This window comes from Coenobita brevimanus, chromosome 65 (genome assembly GCF_032717465.1).
Source record: "Coenobita brevimanus isolate Jiangsu-jjx chromosome 65, ASM3271746v2, whole genome shotgun sequence".
Lineage (NCBI taxonomy): Eukaryota > Metazoa > Arthropoda > Malacostraca > Decapoda > Coenobitidae > Coenobita > Coenobita brevimanus.
The window spans coordinates 36,627,350-36,647,349 of NC_137018.1; the positions used below are offsets into that span (position 1 = coordinate 36,627,350).

General features: G+C 42.1%; 1 protein-coding gene across 1 annotated transcript in view; it reads left to right on the forward strand.

Moving 5' to 3' along the window:
* LOC145404899 (serine/threonine-protein phosphatase PP1-gamma catalytic subunit B) overlaps positions 1–20,000 on the forward strand; it is a 177,880-nt gene that overhangs the window by 137,074 nt on the left and 20,806 nt on the right. Inside the window, exons 3-5 of the mRNA XM_080276400.1 lie at positions 10,627–10,857; positions 13,211–13,425; positions 13,661–13,774. Coding sequence (XP_080132526.1) covers positions 10,627–10,857; positions 13,211–13,425; positions 13,661–13,774 — 560 coding nt within the window. The remainder of the gene's footprint in view (positions 1–10,626; positions 10,858–13,210; positions 13,426–13,660; positions 13,775–20,000) is intronic.

The window sequence follows — 20,000 nt, forward strand, 5'->3', positions numbered from 1 at the left end:
AAAGATATAGTAATGAAGCAGTACAGAAAGAATGGGTAGAGAGGAAGCGACGCGAAAGGTGAGACAACTAAAGGGTTGTAATAATCAAATCCTTTCACCACAAGGTTTCCCGAGTTGTTCAAGAATATTCTGAGGGTAGCAGAGAACAAGTCATAGCACACAAGGGGTTAGTTTCGACCCCCCCCCCCCCCCCCGGCCGCCGCCGCCGCCGCCGCCGCCGCCGCCGCCGCGCGCGCGCGCGCGCACACACACACACACACACACACACACACACACACACACACACACACACACACACACACACACACACACACACACACACACACACACACACACACACACACACACACACACACACACACACGAGTTTTGCCCTGGATGAGTTAAATCCCCTTGCAGTGGTGAAAGTGAAAAATGATCATGTAACAAAAAAAAAAAAAGTTAAAAAGTAATGGTAAAAATAGAAGTAAAAATGAGTGTATTGAGTGAAGGTGTGGGGATTAGGGTGGTGTTGACAGCTGTCATTTGATACCATGCTTCTCTCACCTTCTCCTCCCCCCACTATACCTATCTACCTACATACATACATACTGTACATACATCCTACTTACTGCCTTTCGTCACCTATTTACCAACGTACCTACCTCCTTCCCTCCCTTTACTTACCTGCCTCTCCTCACTTTATGCCAACCTACCTACCTTCCGCCCCTCACCTGGTTCCTGCCGCCCCTCACCTGGTTCCTGCCTACCAGTTATTCCTGCCCTGCCTCTCCTCGCACCTGCTGCCACTGGTATTTCCGCAATCCCCTGCTTCCTGGAAATTTCTCTTCCGCCATCTTTGGTCGCTCGTATTTTGTTACCCTTAACTAGCTGCGCCTCAGTTTGCGTCCATATTATTTCTTCAGTCGGTATTATAGTTGAATTTGGAACTTCTCGTAACTGTGGGAAATCCTCTAGCTACAACTGAAACTTGCTATAATGTAGGTTAACTCCTTTATTACCACGAATTACACTTAATAGAATCGTATGGCGTAGCAGAGATATAATCACCGTCAGTGTGGCCACTGGAGAGGTTGAGATTATTTAATTCGTGTACTCTGAGAGATGTCTCTTAGGTAAATGAGATAGTTTTGGAGACCAAGAAGAAATAATTAATCACACTTTACGGGTTAATGTTATCCCAAATGATACTCGCACCATAATCGTAATATTTACTTCCTGTTTTTGAGTACTAGTACGGTCACAGTATATGTACCGGATATGTAATTATTACCATTGTTCCTACCACCATGTTCGCTATTATAATTATCAACGATTATTTCAGCAACTGCAGGTCACCACGTGATGGATATATATATATATATTTTTTTTCTTTAACCACCATTTGGTGATGATGAAGTGGAAGTGAAAAAGTTACTGCATGACAGTATTGTGATACCGACTCTAACGTACGGAAGTGAAGCTTGGACATTGTTGGAAGGACACAAGTCAAGAGTGAGAGCAGTGGAAATGAGTTATTTAAGAGGAGCCTGTGGAGTCACGTGGAGAGACAGGCTGACGAATGAGGATGTAAAGGAGCGTTGTGGTGTGGATGTGGATGTGATAGGAAGCGTTATGAGGAACACACTGAGGTGGTTTGGCCATGTGGAGAGGATGGAGGGTGAGAGACTGACGAAGAGAGTGTATGTGAGTGAGGTGGAGGGGGGAAGAGGGAGGGGGAGGCCGAGGATGAGATGGAGGGATGGGGTGGAGAGGTATATGAGAGAGGGGTGTGTGAGTTGGGAGCAGGGCAGTGAAATGGCGGGGGACAGGGCGACTTGGAGGCGATTTGTTTGTGGCCACCCCAAACGGGATTGAGGCGTCTGGCAATAGATAGATAGATAGATTTCCACAATCTATCATTCCCACCGTTATATTAACCCCATTTCGTGCGATGCTTTTTTATATTTAATTTTGCTTCCACTAAACGATATTATTTATCTGGTAGGGTCTTGCTCTTCACTGCAGGGCATCTTTACTAATTGAAGAAAGTTGTCTAGAAGTAGTAAAGCTAAAATGACGTGTCCTCAGGATGAAGGGGTAATACTTCCATGTTTATTATTGCCCAGTCTCGCCACAACACAAGTTTTACCGCTACAGAAATAACCTTCATGACCACTGGCAATCAACTACCATTACTACGAGTATTTCCCGTGATAACCACACGCGCGCATTTACACTTCATTCCCTGATGAGGTGCGGGAGTTACGCAAGACGTTATGATGGTCTGGGAAGGTGGAATGGGTCAGGAGGGAGCAACCAGGAACAAACAGAAGATAGAAAAAAAAATGGGGAGAAGGATAGGTAGAAAAGAGTGAAGGGAAAGAAGGAAAGAAAACGTGAATGAAGGATGGAGATGTGAAGGTGAGTAGTAAGGATGTAGGAAGGATGTAAGGAAGTGAAGGAAAGATGTAAAAAAGGGGGGAGGGAATGAAAAAAGTGGAGTAATGATAAAAATAACAAACTTAAAATGAAGAGGAAAGAAAAGAGGGGTTAGAAGGAAAAGATATTACTGAAATATAATTAATTAAAGGTGCTAAATTGCAGATGGTGATAATGATACTACTACTACTACTACTGATAATAATAATAATAATAATTATTATTATTATTATTATTATTAGTTATTACTGCTATACTACTACTACTAATTATTATTATTATTACTATTACTATTATTATTATTAATTACTGCTATACTACTACTAATTATTGTTATTATTATTATTATTATTATTATTATTATTATTATGTGAATGGGAACACAGTTATAAAGGTGGAGAGAAATTACTAAAGTGGTTGATGAAGGGGCCTGAGGGGGATGACGTCAGTAGTTACGGTGGGATGAAAGGAAAGACGAATTAAATGGCGGGGGAGGGAGGAGGAGGAAAGAACGACGAGGGAGGTAGCATGTATAGAGGTTTTTTAAGTCTTGGGAAGGGAGCGAATTGGGTTAAAGTATATTTAATAGAAGTTTGATTATTTAAAGAAAATTTGTCACACTTTTCCCGCTGATTTGAATGGGGAAATAGGCTTCATTTTATATAAGTACTGTGCCATGTTTACGTTTATGTGCCTTACTTGGTGTCTGTTGTGTTCATGAAATGTCTGAGGGCTTTTGGATACGGTTGCTGTAATTGTCAATTTTCCCTTACCTATAAAGCGTGTTGCCAGTAATACAAGTGAAATATTTGCAGTTGTGCAGGAGTTTCAGTATAAGGCAGGGTAGAGAATGTAAACGTTTTGCTGTTATTTGTCCCCGTAACTGTTTCAACCATTTTTGCAACTTCTCGATTAATTTGTTCTATTTTGGAGAGGCGCTTCGAATAGGAAGGTTATATAGTCTACCTTTACTCCTTAATGAGGGAACCCTTCTTAAGTGAGACTCGTGTAATGGTAGTAAGATTAAAATGTGAAAGGGTTTCATTGTAGTGAAGGGGTTAAAGTGTGATGCCCTTAAGCCAGGTGAAACAACGAATATCGAAGGAGCTCCTGAATTGGGTATTATGTAGAACGCAAGTTTTTTTTTTTTTCCAGTTAGATAAGCTTTGTGTAGGTGTTATGTAAGGTTTGTATTGAATAGGACATAAAGGATCATATGTTTAAATTAGACAGAGTATAGGGTAATGTATCATATAGGACGATTGTGAAATTTTGATGTTATTCCTTCATCTGACTAAGGTATTGTTTAAGAATTATAACCAGGTTGGTACAAGGATTGTATTACATGAGGTCTTGTATGGGATTTGAGGGATTTTACTTTTCTTTTAGTTAGGTACGTTGTGGTGTTTAGGAAGTAGGTCGAGCAAGTATGGAGTGCGAGGAAGTGTCAAGATAAAGGAGAGCGTGACCAGAGTGACACGTGTAGAGGGGGACATAAGCCTAACGTGGTGTGTGTGTGTGTGTGTGTGTGTGTGTGTGTGTGTGTGTGTGTGTGTGTGCGCGCGTGTGTGTGTGCGCGCGCATGAATGTGGTGGTGGGGGGGCCGGTTAAGGTGTATGTGCGCGTGTGTATCCGTTTGTATGTAGCTGTGTGTTTGACGTGGGTTAAAGGTGGTTGGTCGGACTGGAAAAGGAGGGAAGGGAGAGGGGGGAAGGGGGTAGCTGGGAGTGGGTGGGGGGCATGGAGTAAAGCTGCCCTGTGTGAGGTGCGGTGCGGCAGTTATGTAAGTTTTCTCTTAAAACGTTGGTGAAGACTTGACATTCTCTAACCGCCATATAATTTTTTCGTTAATTTCGGTGTGAAAATGGCAAAATCAATTTTAAGTATAGTTGTTCACTAATGAGGAGGGAGGAAGGGAGAGATGAAGAGGGTGAGAGGCTGGCATAATACTCAAGCGACATCTGGTATTGAAAGGCTCAGAAACGACCTCTTTACCCTCTGCACGATGACTTCCATAGTTGATAATTTTCTACTGTCAGACGATTATATTCAGCGTAGGGGACACATAGTGAAGGATTGATGATTATCTTTTTATTGAAGATTAAAACGTTTCTAATCAGTGGACAGAGACTTTGATGCGGCAAGTATTGATGCATAATACAGGTGTAGCATTCAGAATTAGCAAAAATACAAAGTCCCGGGAGATCACCAAAGCCGCTTAGTAAATGTTGTACTCCTTTACTCTGTCTTGGCCTAAAATTGTCATCTCTCCATCTTGAATGCTGAGTTTTAACATAATATGATGCTAGCCCTTTTTTTTTTTTTTTTTTTTCCCACTGAAGTAAGTGAAGTAAAGTGCAGAAATACGAAAATCTGTGCCAGAAGTGCAACAACGGAAATAATATTCAAGTACTTTACTGCTGAGTGGAATTAATTATTATTTTGTTAAGGGTTCTGTTGGAGCGTAAACGGTAAGGCCGAGGGAGCATGTGAGGTGAGGGAATAGGGAGGGGGTGAGGTGTACTCGTAGCAGAGGGAACATTGAGAGGAGAGGTTGGGGAGGAATGGTGGCAGTGGTGGGTCATGATGAGGGAGCATGGGAGATATGAAGTGGCGTTGCTGGTGAGGTGAAGTGTAGGGAGCATGAGAGGCGAAGCAAGCCGAAATGTAGGAGCATAGGAGATGATGAGGTTACGTGGAGGGGCATAGGAGACTGGTAGGCGAGGTGTGGGGAAGGGAACATAGAGAGGAGAGATGAAGGGAACCGAGAATGAGAGAGGAGTGGTGGTGGTGGGGTATGGTGGTGGAGCATGGGAGATGAAGTGAAGTGCAGGGAGCATGAAAGACGAAGTGAGGTGACGTGGATGAACACCGGTAGATGTTCAGTGTTGAAGCTTGGAAGGAGGTGATGAGATAAAGCTGACTATGAGAGAAGACGAGACAAGGCAGGGAAACAAAATAAATACAAGGTATGAAGTCCAATGTCCACTGATTTGCAGGGCTTACTGAAGAGTGGGGTGCTAACACGATTTCTGTTCAGCTGGGAGTTAGCACAAGTTCTCGTTAAGGGTTAACAGGATTGTAGACCCAGTAGCAAGGACATGGAAGTTGCAGCGTCAGGGCTGGTGGGGGGGGGGGGAAGAAAGAGAGCATGGAGAAGGTAGTGAGGAGGGCAAAGAGAGGAGAAAGTGAGGATGAAAGACGAAAATGAGAAGGAAAAAAGGGTGGGCTTGACTGGGGGAAGGGGAAAGAGAATAGAATGAAGAAGCAGAATGGAGGAGGGGTTGAGGAGAGCAAAAAAGAGGGGAGAGTGGAGGTGAAAGGAGGGAAGATCGGAGGAGAGGGAGAGAGTACAGTGTAGTTAAGGGAAAATGTAAGAGAGAGTGGGAAGAGGATTGTGAAAGATTAACAGGAAAGTTAACAAGGTGAAGAAATGTAGAATAGTTGAAAATTGAAGTGAGGTAGAACGAAGAGGATATGAAAATAAATGGGGGGGGGGGATTGGAGAGAATGAGAAGGGACTCCAGAGAGATGAAAAGATGGGTGAGAAACGGGGGGGGGGGATGGAGGAAAGCTGGAGGGGGGAAAATATACCAGAATGAAGATAATAGCTCTGAGGAGAATAATGTAAGAAGGAAAGAGAAAACGTTGAGGTAACGAAGAAGGAAACACAAGACAAAGAAACAGTACGGAGATGAAGAGGTTGAAGGAAACTAACAGTAGGTTGATATGTGAGAAGTTGGTGTGTGTGTGTTTGTAATTTGTCTGTCTGTCCTTTAAAGAAACCGAGGGGGATGCCTACAGAACTCTCTAGTCAGCTCTGAAAGGTTTAACATTTTACGGCGAATTTACTTGTGTACATTACAGGTGGTAAAGTGGCGCCCCTGATGGCCAAAGTGGAACTAATCAGAAATAATCAAGTCAGCATGATGGAAACGTGGTTGCCAATTACCGTTTTTTGTTTTCTTCTACAACCATATCATTATTAGCTACAGCGGGTCGGATGGGTGGGATGGGCAGGATGGGTGGAGGGGCAGGGTGGGTGGAGTGGATGGGTAGGTGTGCAGGGGCAGGGTGGGTGGAGTGGATGGGCAGGTGTGAAGGGGCAGGGTGGGTGGAGTGGATGGGTAGGTGTGGAGGGGCAGGGTGGGTGGAGTGGATGGGTAGGTGTGGAGGGGCAGGGTGGGTGGAGTGGATGGGTAGGTGTGGAGGGACAGGGTGGGTGGAGTGGATGGGTAGGTATGGAGGGGCAGGGTGGGTGGGACGGTGGGTGAGGTGGGACAGGTTTGGGCGGGGAAGATTGAGTGGGTGTGGTGGTGGGAGGAGGCGAGGGGATCGTGGGTGGACAGGATGAATGGGAAGGTGAGTGAGTAGATTGGTAGTGGGAAAATACTGTAGGTTCCTGGGGATATGGGCCCAAGGAGGAATTGTAGGTTGTGGGTAAAATGGAACCCTCGTGATCTCCTACAGAAGGAGTTGCCATCTAGGGTGTCAGGCAATGCCGAGTACACCTAATATCATATATATATATATATATATATATATATATATATATATATATATATATATATATATATATATATATATATATAATGTAGACGAAAAGCCGGAGGTAGAGAAATACAATAGATAATGAAGTAGGAAATATTAAAGATGAAAAGTTAAAAACAATGATAAATATTGAAACTGAGCGTAATAAGTACACTGATGATCATGAAGTAAGGTAATGTTACATGTGTCCTGCTTCGACGCGCGAGTCTTGTTCTCTTGTCAGGTTTCAATGTCTAGTCCTCTTTTGTCATGGGCTGGCGCTCGTTTTCCAGGTGTTTAGTCTTCCTTTACTTTTTTTTTTTTATGAATTTTTCTTTAGTCCTTGTTATGTATTCTTTACATGATTTTTTTTTTTTTTTTTTTTTTTTTTTTTTTTTTGTATCAATACTACTCCTTGGTCGTAAGGTTACGCTTGGTTAGCATTTGTTTATTCGTTTTAGTCTTTGTCCTGGAGCTTCTTTCGGCTAGCGTCTTATACTTTCCCACATTCATGTGTCTTATTTACTGTCCATGTTTTTGTCTTTCCATCACCGTGACTTGTCTCCGTCGTTCCTCCCCTTCGTTTTCTTTCACTCCATCTATCTTGTTTATCTTCCCTCGCGACCCAACCTTGACCATGACTCCGGGCCGCCCGAGGACGCGGATAAAGGGAGAGGAGAGGAGGGGGGGTGGGAGTGGAGGCTAGATCGATGCGAGTAGATAGGCCTCCCTCCCTTCCCGACCCTGTACTCTCCTTCCCTCTCTCATTCCCCGTCCTGTACCTCCCCCCCCCTCCCTTTTCCTTACTTCACCCTCTCCTTCCCCCCCCCCCACGTCTCTTTCTCCTTTCTTTCCTTCCATTTCTCAATTTTCCCTCTCCCATTCATTCAGTAATTTTCCTTTCCATTTCTGTATAGTTGTCTTTGCTTTGTAATACTCCTTCCTCCTTCCCCTCCCCTTCTCCCGACAGTATGTTTCCCTTCCCCTTAGTATACGTTCTTCCCCTTCTTGCTGTGCATTAGGCATATTTTTTATTAATAGAATTGGTATGATGATCTTACTCCAACAAACGGCCTTAAAATTACTAACAACGTCGTTGCTCTGTGTTTACTTTTGTAATATTTCTCTCCTCTTCCACTCCTCCTCTTTCCTCACTCCTTTCTCTTCCCTGACTCTCTCCTCCCGTTTCCTGTCGGGTGTTTCGCCATACCTTGGTGTATCGACCGTACCATCTCCCCTCCCCCCTACTCTTTTCATCGATCAATAAACTTAACGCTCACTGTTCATCCAGTCACCTTTGTTTAGCCACATGCTTCCCTTCCCTTTCTTTGGTTTTTTCTTGCTCATCTCTTACCACTTGTTAATTCATCCATTTTCTTTGCGCAGTTTTCTGTGAATTTTGAGTTTGTTGAGTATAAGATTGATAATGTAAGGAAACTCGGGAGGGTCGCATGCTTCAGCAAATGTTTGTACATTTGGGAGAAAGTGTATCATGGAGAAGATAGCTGATAATATTGTGGACAAACTTGTGAGGCCTGGACATGTTGGGGGTCTGTGGGATAGAGATCAAAGAGAAAAATAATAATAATTATGACAAACAGTCTTGAAAGGCCTGAACATGTGATGGAGTATGTGAGAAGAGATGCTGGTGTAATTTTTGAGCGGACCCCCCCCCCTCCCTCCCTCATTTCGTTGTACCTCCTCGCCCCTTGTGTCGGGAAGGGGTTCTTGTACCCCTTTTGTGCCTTGTGTCAAGAGAGAGGTTCCCTCTGTTGTGATTCTGACTTCATTTGTAATACCCCAGCTTCATGATACACATCTTCGTTTTACCTCCCAGCTGACCTTGACCTCATACACCCATCCTTCATTTACTTGTAAATATAAAGTGATCTGGTCCAGGTCCACTTATAAGCCCCAGCCCCCCTTATTACCTTGCCAAACAGTCTCTCTCTCTCTCTCTCCATTATTTGTTCCTCTTCAGTCCATTGTATTCACTCCCCTCCCGCCGCCTCCTCACCTACCCACTATCACACCTCGACTGTTTCTCTATTATCCTTCCTGTATGACTTGTCCCCCCCCCCCCTCCTTGCTTGACTACTTACGTCATTCCTCGCATACTCCCCTTGCATACCAGTGCTTTATTTTTTTCTCTCTCTCTTTAGTTCAGAGGTTCCCAAATTGGGGGAGGGGGGGAATAAAGTAGCCGTTTTGGTAAGTTATTGATTGATATATTTTATGGTCAGAGGCTTTTGACTTTTCATTTTTACACTGTTAGTTTTTTTTTTCTCTCTCTCTCTTAATTATCATGCTGCTGAAGTAAAAATAAAATTAATACATTACCAACGCTTTGTAAAATTCTCCGTAATACCGACAGATTTCGTGCCATGGCACGTCAAAAACCACATCTAAATGGTGGAGAGTGATAACTCTGGAATCTAGAGCTATTTATAATTAACTCCAGAGTTCTGGGGGGGGAATCATCTAAAATTTTCTGGCAAAAGTAAGGAACGATAAGAAAAATTTGAGAACTTGTGCTTTAGCCGAAAGCGCTTTTTTCAGTGCACTTACTCTTCCTGCTTCTCATTTGTCTGCGTTATATGCTTCCCCCCCCGACACACACAATTTTTTTTTTTTATACCTCCTCATCATCTCTTTCACTGCCAGCTTACTACTCTCATCTTTTGATGTACCATCGATAAAAAAAGTATCGGCACCCTTTCAGTGTGAGACATTTTGATACACGGGCTATGATTTACGGGAAATGACACGGTTATGTCGCTTTGTATCCTTCATTTGTGTTGTTGTCATATATTTTGCAGATATATAGCTGGATTAGTCGGAGTAACATTGTACTACATGGTAAATCAACCATTATTGTGAATTAAACAGGCATGCCAACACTACCGATTGAAGCCGAGACGAAGCATTTCACATCTTATCCGACCCTAGGGTGCCGATACTTTTTTTTTTTATCAATGCTACATACATAGCACTTCATTGCTTAGCTACCTGCTACTTCATCCTTTGAAATCAATAACCAGCCATCTCTCGCTTTCAGCCACTTCCATTGTCCGTTCATATCTGCAATTGCTCAACCTTATCTGAAAATTTGCTGTCAAGACATTTTGGGTCTATTTTTATCTGGATCTCATTAGTTCGTGATCTGATCATGACAGTGAGGTCCCCGGTGAAGGCGCATGATGGATTATCTCATCTCTCTTGCATGTGAAATTTCGTAAATCCTAATTACCGGTACCTCGTTGGATATGGGAACTGTTTGTTGCACCCAAATATAGGAAATGTTTTGGTTTAGTAGATAGGTTGCATAATGTATGGAGACATGAATGGGTATAATGATTTCATTAGTAGTATGGTACATTACATGATTCTGGTTTAAATTTGTGAATTTGTTGGTAAATTGCTTCATTTTAAGCAGTAACATTCACATATTTTTAGATAACAGCATTCACTCATGTATCATGTTAGGATGCTACAAAATAGTCTCTAAACTCGTTCAGCAAATTTCTTAGTTTATGTAGTCAGTTATTGAACCTCCCACTTCAATACTCATCATAATACTGTATTCAGTCACTCAGCACTCAGATTTTAAGTCGGCTACAAATCACTGTTGTCCAGCCTACACAGAGCTAATCTTCCCACATTTCTTGCTCACAGGTGACATCCACGGCCAGTACTACGATCTTCTTCGACTGTTTGAGTACGGAGGGTTCCCGCCAGAGTCAAACTACCTCTTTCTGGGCGATTATGTGGATCGTGGCAAGCAGTCCCTAGAGACCATATGTCTTCTCCTCGCATACAAGATCAAGTACCCAGAGAACTTCTTCCTCCTTAGGGGCAACCATGAGTGTGCATCCATCAACAGAATCTATGGCTTCTATGATGAATGTGAGTTAGAGAGAGAGAGAGAGAGAGAGAGAGAGAGAGAGGCACTTTGTATAACTGCCATTTTGTTTAAGCAGAAGTGTAGCTATTGTATTTTTCAGTTGATTGATGTACTTGATTATTAGGTGCTACAAAGTCAGGTGATGGAGCTGTTGGACAAGAGTCTTTTGCTGTAGGTTATAGCGTTACAGAGAGAAAGAAGGGATAATAAGGAATGGACAGCAGGAAAGTAAGGTATCATTGATCATGTATGTGAAAGGGTAACTCCTTGATGTCTTGTTTACACTTTGGTCAGTGCCTTCCTTATCTCCCCTCTTGTCTTCCCTACTGTTGTTTCAGCCACCTGTCTTTGCACTTTTTTGTATTTATTTTATATATTTATTTTTACCTTATGCATATGTGCTGTTTTCTGGAGAGTTAGTAGCCTTGTTTTCACTTTTGGTTGTTGATTTTAAGTATTATTATTTTTTGGAAGGAATTTTAGTGGTAAGTGGGGGGAATGTAAGAAAATGTGTTGGAAGGTTAAGAGAGAGAGGTTGATGAAAAAGGTAATAGGGGAGTGAAAGAAAAGTGGAAAAGTTTCTAGAGAAGAGAAAGAAGTCATATGCTGCTTTCATGGATCTGAAGCATATGACAAGAGTGGGTAGACAAGGCATGTGGAAAAATATTAAAAATATATGGAGTAAATGGGAAGCTGTTGAATGCCGTGAAGAGTATGTATGAGGGCACTAGGGCTGCAGTGTATATGGATTATGAACTAAGTGAAATTTTCTGTTTCAATGATGGATTGAAACAAGGATGTGCCATGGCGCCATGGATGTTCAGTCTGTATATGGGTGGAGCTATAAAAGGTAGACAGTGGCATGTTGGAGTGGCCCTAAAGAGAGAGAGAGCAGCATTTGGAAGCTTCCTGTTCTCTGGTTTGCAGATGGCACTGTATTGTTAAGTGAAGATGAAGGGGAACTGCAAAGCATGATGAATGAGTTTGGGAGAGTATGTTGGAAAGAGAATCTAAAAGTGATTGTAGGGAAGAGTAAAGTTGTGGTCTTTGAGAGAAATGGAATCACTGAATGGACAGTGAGGCTGGATAGGGAGGAAATGGAGAATGTGAGTGCATTTAAGTACATAGGTAATGTAATGAGTAAGGATGGAAGTTTGGAGGATGAAGTGTTTGAAAGGGTACAGTAAAGAAGAAAGGTTTCTGGTTCATTAAAAGCAGTGATAAGAAGTAGAGAATTGAGCATGAAAAAAGTTGCCGCATGATAGTATTGTGATACCAACTCTAACCTATGGAAGGGAAGCCTGGACAGCATTTGAAGGACATAAATCTGAAGTGAGAGCAGTGGAAATGAGTTTTTGAGAGGAGAATGTTTGACATGGAGAAGCAGACTGACAAATGAATAAGTGAAGGGGTAATGTGGTGTGAATGTGAATGTGATAGAAAGTGCCAGGAGAAATACAGTGAAGTGGTTTGGCCATGTAGGAGGGTGGACAGTGAGAGACTAACCAGGAGGGTGTATGTGAGTGAGATGGAGTGGGAAACATGATGAGAGGGAGGGATGGAGTTGAGAGGGATATGAGAGAGTGGGATGTACATTGGGAGTAGGGCAGCAAAATGGCAGGGGGACAGGGCAACATATGGTTACCCTGTACAGGATTATGGAGTCTGGCTATAGACAGGTAGATTATTATTATTATTGTTAGCTGTTATTGTTTCCCTGAATACCATAATACCATACCATGCTGAGCAACATAGTATTCCAGTTGTTAGTTTTGTGTAATGTTACATTATTTTAAAGATTGGGGGTGCTCCCCCCCCCCCATAAGTAAATCAGGGGCACATTATTGATTTGAGTCGCTCTCTCTCTCTCTCTCTCTCTCTCTCTTTTTTTTTTTTTTTTACACATGTCAATGGAGATGTCCACCATCTGCTCACTTGATGTAGTGCTACTTTCAGGTGTGACCACACTGAGCGACAAGCCAAAATGGTTTACTGTAGCCCAGGAAACCTTATACTGCACTGGATGATAACCTTATAGCCAAATGATGACCAGCAGTCTAATGGGTTTAGGTGCTCGAGTCAGATGGAGCTGCAAGGGCTTACAGTACATTAGAGGGCCAGTTGGGGTTTGTTGCTCACATAATGCCACTCAACAAATGAGGCTGTTCACCCTCGCCTGAAGTGTTGGGACCAAGTACAGTTGTCTAACCTTGGGCCTGTATGCTCCTGACGGGACAGAAAGAGATAGGATGATAGTAGGATGGATTGACCATTGTGTTAGTGTGATAAGATTATTAGCATCAGTAATATAACTAGTTTGTAAGCGAACTACAGGAACACCTCATAATTTTCCAGGCAAGCGAAGATACAACATCAAATTGTGGAAGACATTCACAGACTGCTTCAACTGCCTACCAGTGGCGGCCATTGTTGATGAGAAAATCTTCTGCTGCCATGGAGGTCTAAGTCCTGACCTTCAGAGCATGGAGCAGATCCGCCGCATCATGAGGCCTACAGACGTTCCCGACCAGGGCCTTCTCTGTGATCTCTTGTGGTCAGACCCAGACAAGGTATATAATGTCATCTAGTGTTGGTTCAGTATTTCAGTCTGGTCATTAGAGTACAGTATAGTACAGTACATTGTAGTGAAGTTTGGACTGTTTATAAAGACAAAGTTATCCTGAAATATGGTAGTGAGGATAGAGATGTTCAGTATACCATGAAATAACAAAAACATGTAACGAGATGTTTAGCCATAGTAGCAGTAGTAAGAATACCAAAGTAATATTTAATATCCTCCCACAGGACACAATGGGTTGGGGTGAAAATGACAGAGGTGTGTCATTCACATTTGGAGCAGAAGTAGTTGCCAAGTTCCTCCACAAACACGACTTTGACCTCATATGTCGAGCTCACCAGGTATGTGCTAAGCTTTCTCCTAGCCTGTGATGTTTTTATACTTTAAACTTTGTAGATCAACTCTTGTGAAGTTAGACCATCAGTGAAAGTTTTTGAGGATTTCACACACACACCTAAAAATTCAGAGTGGAATTAAAACTTGTTTGTGCATTGGAGTGAAAAATGTTTGGACTTAAGAAACAGAAAAGAGTTTGGGGGGTTGAAATTTCAAGTTTAAGAGCAATTTAAGTTAAGACACAATACATAGGAAGATGTAGGGAAAATTCTTTATGCCTATCGGAGTTAGAGGAAAAACAAAGCTTGTGATATTCAAGACAAGTAAAGTTTATAGTGCAGTGGGACACAGTGTCCAATGTGAGGGAATTTGATTTTCACAGATCATGACTGGTTTTCCAGATATGTCAGGCTTACTAAAAATAATAATAATAATTTTAAAGAATAGTTAAGAATTGCATGTTTATGAAAGTTAATTAATCTGTTAGGCGCCATTAACATGCAGGATTTTTTTCAATATAATGTAAATGTAAACTTGTGTAATTATATATATATATATATATATATATATATATATATACAGTAACACACACACACACACACACACACACACTCTCTCTCTCTCTCTCTCTCTCTCTCTTTCTTTCTCACTCCACATATACACACACACCATAAGATGGGGCTATTCGACACAATTTGGCCATTTTTCGTTGTACTAAGGTTTGTAGTGCAACATTTAGGGCACTTAAAAAGCTTTACTGTATGGGTAATGAAACACAAACGATCCAACTTCATTTGAGAAAATGGATTTTTGCTCAGAAAAATCCAGAAAAGACATACAGTAAGACCTCACTATGACGAACTAATTGGGGCCCAAGCCATTCCGAAAAATGCGAAATTCCGATAAAAGCAACAACCAGACTTCCCCCTGCTAACCCAGACTTTTTCCGATATGTCAGACATATCCAGATCGCACAAACGGCTTTTAAACTGTTTAACTACCATTGCTGTACTGTACTATGTTATAACTTCACTACATTAATCAAATGATATAATATATATAATAATACTGCACTGTACACTCATAATCATGTCTTTTATTTACCGTACTGTGTTGAACATAGCTGAAGTGGTCAGGCAGAAAGGACTGCTTCTGGCTTTATCGAACTTTTTCCGATATATTGGAATTTAGTTTGGTAGCTCCTCAAGTTCGATAAAAATGAATTCCGGTCTATTGAAGTCCATTATATCGAGGTTTTACTTTACTTGGAAAATTAAAAATAATGTTTATCAGCAATTGATGTGGGGCAGTTGGACTCGATGGGCTTTCCTTCAGTGAAATACTCGAAGTTTTCATTTGAATCGCTCCTACCTTCAATGCCTTCTTGCCCAGTGTTGTCCTTTGGTTGTGTGCCTTCAGGAGACTCGCCTCTCCGCTCTCCTTGCTTCAATTCAAATCAAACCAGCCAGAAGTTCCGATATATACGTCGATTGGTCCTCCTTTAATCCATGACTTCTGCAAGCATTCAGCCTTGTAAACATCATATGGACTGAGGTACTTTCCATTGGTAGCGATGGAGAACATAGTGGATGTTGAACTCTTCGTCGTATACACTCCGCATCTTTTATACCACACCTTCTGGAGCTCTCCCTTAGGATCATCCACGATATTGGTTTCGTTATAGTTAATGATGTTTGAACGAGGTACTCCCCTAAAGCTGCCTTTTAGCTTTTTAAAGTAGGCCACTACGACCTCTTAAAAGACAGCAGCCCACTTCCTCGAAATATTTTGGCATATCCTGAGCGCAGCAGGACTTTGTCTCTTTGGGAAGCCATGTACCCAGTCTGTACCTGGGAGATTATCCTTGAAATCTGTGATGTAGTGTCTACAGTGCTCGTCAGAAGTATGGAGCGCCCTGCGTCCCTCCTGAGAAACAAACCTTTCAACATTGAAAAAACATATAAATAATGCATTTTATTTACCTTTAGTGCTTCGTAGGGTAGCCTTTACGTTTCTTCACGGACCTGAGACGTCTTGGAAGTGAAAGGGCGAGGCTCCTGAGGTGCTGGAGCGGTATTTTGTCCCAGGAGTCACGAATGGCGGCTTCCAGCTTAGGTAGAGAGCTCACGTCCTTCCCTTGGAGACTCTTCTTTACGAGGTACCAGAGGTTTTCAATCGGGTTGAGGTCTGGGCTATTTCCTGGCCAGTCTGTCATGAATGATACCTCGCAGTCACGAAGCCAATTGGTGACCGATTTGGCCTTGTGAGCAGGTGCACCGTCCTGCTGAAACACTCGTGCACCTGTTAGCTCGAAGGAGTCTGGTAAATGATCACACAGAAGCTCCAGGTAAACATCCTGATTCACTCTGAGGTTCTTGGGAAGTACAACAAGCTTCCCCAAACCCTTCCCTGAAAAACAACCCCATACTATGAGTGAATCAGGATGTTTAACTGTGCTTTCTACATACCGTGGGTCAAGTGGGTCACTACCTTTGCATGCTCCTCTGTTACAGGTAACACTAAACGTTGCCTCATCAGACCACAACACTGACAACCATTGCTCCTCACCCCAATTTAGATATTTATTAGCAAAGGCAAGCCTACGAATTCTCTGGCTGCTAGAGAGAAGAGGCTTTTTCACAGGCCTGTGACTTGTGTAACCAAGCTCATGCACCCTACGAGACACTGTTCTCACTGACACCTCACCAAACACTTCTGGGTTGCTCTCCTTAATTTTCCTTGCACTCACACGAGGATTAAACTCCACTGCACGTTTTAAAACATTAACAGACCTTGGGGAAGTTTTCCTAGGCCTACCAGACCTCGGTTTCTTTGTGGGAACTTCACCACTGTTTTCCTCCCGAAACCGCGCACACCAACGACGCACTATCGATCGTGCCACACCAACCAATTCACTAATTTCCTTTGTCTGGTGGCCTGCCTCCTTTAGAGCAATGAGCTGGGATATGATTTCACTCGATAGTTCACGGGTAGGTGCCATAACAAAGTTTTGAAGGCCAAAACACTGCGGGACACTCGGTAAAAAATGGCGCAATTTGAGAGGGACACTCGGCGGAGTTCCTCTCTCTCAGGCAGCCCGTGGGCGACTGAGGCGGGAACCAACCAGCGCGTCAGAAGGCCCCAGGCTACCATGACGTCATGCTCGGAGCTCAAACTTGTGGCTCAATTCTTACCCCTAAAAATGGGTGATTCTTTTTGGGCCATAAGTATTGCGCGCCCGGCGGACAACGCTGAATACTTCTGACGAGCACTGTACAGCTGTCCAGATAGTACTTAATGAAGTTGCAGCATATAAATTGCCACGGGGCCGAGTCAAATTGCCCCATTAGTCTGAAATCATAATATTATATAAATGAAAGCAGTTTACTTACTTTGGTAGGTAGGTAAACATTAATGATGCTTAGCTTGTTATTATATGTCCAAGGGACAGTGGAGGAAAATACAATTAATCTTGTCTTTATTGTTGTAAATCACAGCTCAAAAAAGTCTGAAAATAACAGGTATGAGAAATTTATCAAAGTTCACTAACCTTCAGAAAGCCATCCCTAAATTTCATTTACAATATAAGTTAGTGATTTTGGAATATACAGTGTGTGTGTGTGTGTGTGTGTGTGTGTATATATATATATATATATATATATATATATATATATATAGTATAAATAACTTATTTATATGATTATGAATATTATTTTACAGATACTGTATAAAGAAACATAATGTTTCAAGCAGCAGACTTTTTGAATGGCCCTGTCCGTTTGTCAGGTAGAATATGGATTCCCTTAAATCTGAAATCCCTTAAATCGAAGTTTGAGTGTATATACAGTAATCCCGCATTTTTTGCGGATTTTTTGTCTACGGTTTTGCCCTCGCGGATTTTCTTAGCATAAATAAGTTCAACTAAAATATCCTTGAATATACAGAAAACAAAAAATTTGAAATTCCCGCAACTTCCAATTGTAGCGTGGTAAACTCACGCCACCCTCTGTCCCTTTCCCGCGGCCCCTCTGCCAGTGTTACCATATCTAGCATAATTTTATTCTTTTAGCATAATTTTGATAAAATTTTCGAGTCTGGAATATTTTTTAGCATATTAGAAGTTTAAGCATCATTCTAGCATAATTTAGAATGGAATGGAATATTTTTGGAATAATTTTATAAAAGCTACAAATCAGAGAGAGAGAGAGAGAGAGACGAATAAGGTAAGAAGATGTAAGGTTTGAATAGTTGGTTACTTTCAGTTTGGGCTTGGTTGGGTTGGATTAGGTTAGGTTAGGTTTTAGGTTAGGTTCGGTTTGCTTCGGTTAGGTTTGGTTAGGATAAGTTTGAGCTTTGTATTTTACCCATGAAACCTAGATTTTTCCGATGGATTTTGGTATGATTCATTCGATTTTCAGCTTCATTTCAGTCGGAAATGACCATTTTCTGTGTTTCCCCCCCTCCCTATAACCCCCGATTCCCCAAAGATCCCCCATTGTTGCAGGGGGATGGGGGGGGGGCATATCTCAAAACCTGGTTATTTCCGACGGATATGATGCTCAAAATCGAATGAATCACATCAAAATCCATCAGAAAAACGTAAGTTTCGTGGGAAAAAGCAGTATGGGCAGAAAACCGATATTTACCCTCTTACTGTATGTAGGTTCATTTTAATATTTTCATAGTAAACAGTACATAATTAATATGTAGCATGAATATGTATAGAATTTTATCATTTAGCTTCAAGTTAGCATAATTCATTTTTTACTTGGAACAAATTTGCTCAATCTAGCATAATTTTTTCACTGCCCTAGCATAATTTCGTTGTTTGGGTATGGCAACACTGCTCTCTGCCCCGCATTCCTCAGTCCACGCCTGACTGCCTCACGTGTCTGGTGTTCTTGTAACCGCACTGTGATACAAGCCTCTTGCCTCCCACTTGCTTTCCACATGGCCCCAGGACGTAAGCCAGTCTCACCAAAGGCTAATAATACAATTAGTAAGAACTCCAAAGTGACAAAATGATCAAGAAAAGTTATGACCTTAGCAGAGAAAATTGTGATACTGGACAAGCTAAGAAGCGACTTTGCGAGTGTTTGCTATCACCAGTTAATGCATCTTTTCATTTTGTACTGTTTTGTGAATAAATGTGTATATAATTGTGTATTACAGTACGGTGTTTACGTTTTTCCTTCATAATGGAGTATGTGCTTTCAATCTTGTAAGAAGGTATTTCAGGATGAGTATGGAGGTTTCGGGACAATTCGCAGTCACAACAAACACAAGATAATTCGCCTTCATTAATGAAGATAGCTATGGGTGACGCTAGAATATAATTCAAAGGCGACTACAGCGAGGAAGAAACAAGTTAATCTTTTCTCTCCGTTGGGCTCCTCCGATCACAACCTTATTACCTTAACCTGTCCTATCGCTCCAGTACGGCCTGCGGACCCTCCAGGGAAACGTCGTCTCTGGCATTTTGGAGCTGCGGACTGGGAGGCCCTCAGGCAGTACTTCTTTGATTTTCCCTGGAATGATTATTGCTTCCATGACCGTGAGCCATCTGAGTGTGCCTTGCGCATTACGGAGGTTATTCTCTCGGGCATGGAAGCATACATTCCTTTCTCATATCCTCTGACTAACGCAAGAAAGCCTTGGTTTAATCACGCTTGTTCTAATGCTGTCCGCAACAAGGAGAAGGCCTACAAAAGGTACCGGAGCCAACCCACCCCTGAATCACATAATCTTTACGTTTCTGCCCGGAATCGTGCTGTCTGTTCTTCGCTCTACTAAAAATAATTTCATCCATACTAAATGCTCTCAACTCTCCAACTCGAATTCTTCCCGCTCCTTCTGGCACCTTGCCAAAAATCTTTCTAACAACTTTACCTCATCATCCTTCCCTCCTCTTTTCTACTCTGATGGTTCTGTAGCTATTTCTTCTACTGATAAAGCAGATCTCTTCGCACAGACTTTCTCCTCCAATTCCACCTTAGACGATTCCGGTGCTGTTCCTCCATCACTTCCCCCCTCTGACTTCCTCATGGCTGACATTAAAATTTCTTCAGTTGATGTATTTTCTGCCATTACTGGCCTCAGTACTAACAAGGCATATGGGCCTGATGGGGTCCCTCCTGTTGTTCTCAAAAACTGTGCTTCTGTGCTTACACCCTGCCTAGGCAAACTATTTCGCCTTTGTCTGTCAACTTGTACCTTTCCTTCTTGCTGGAA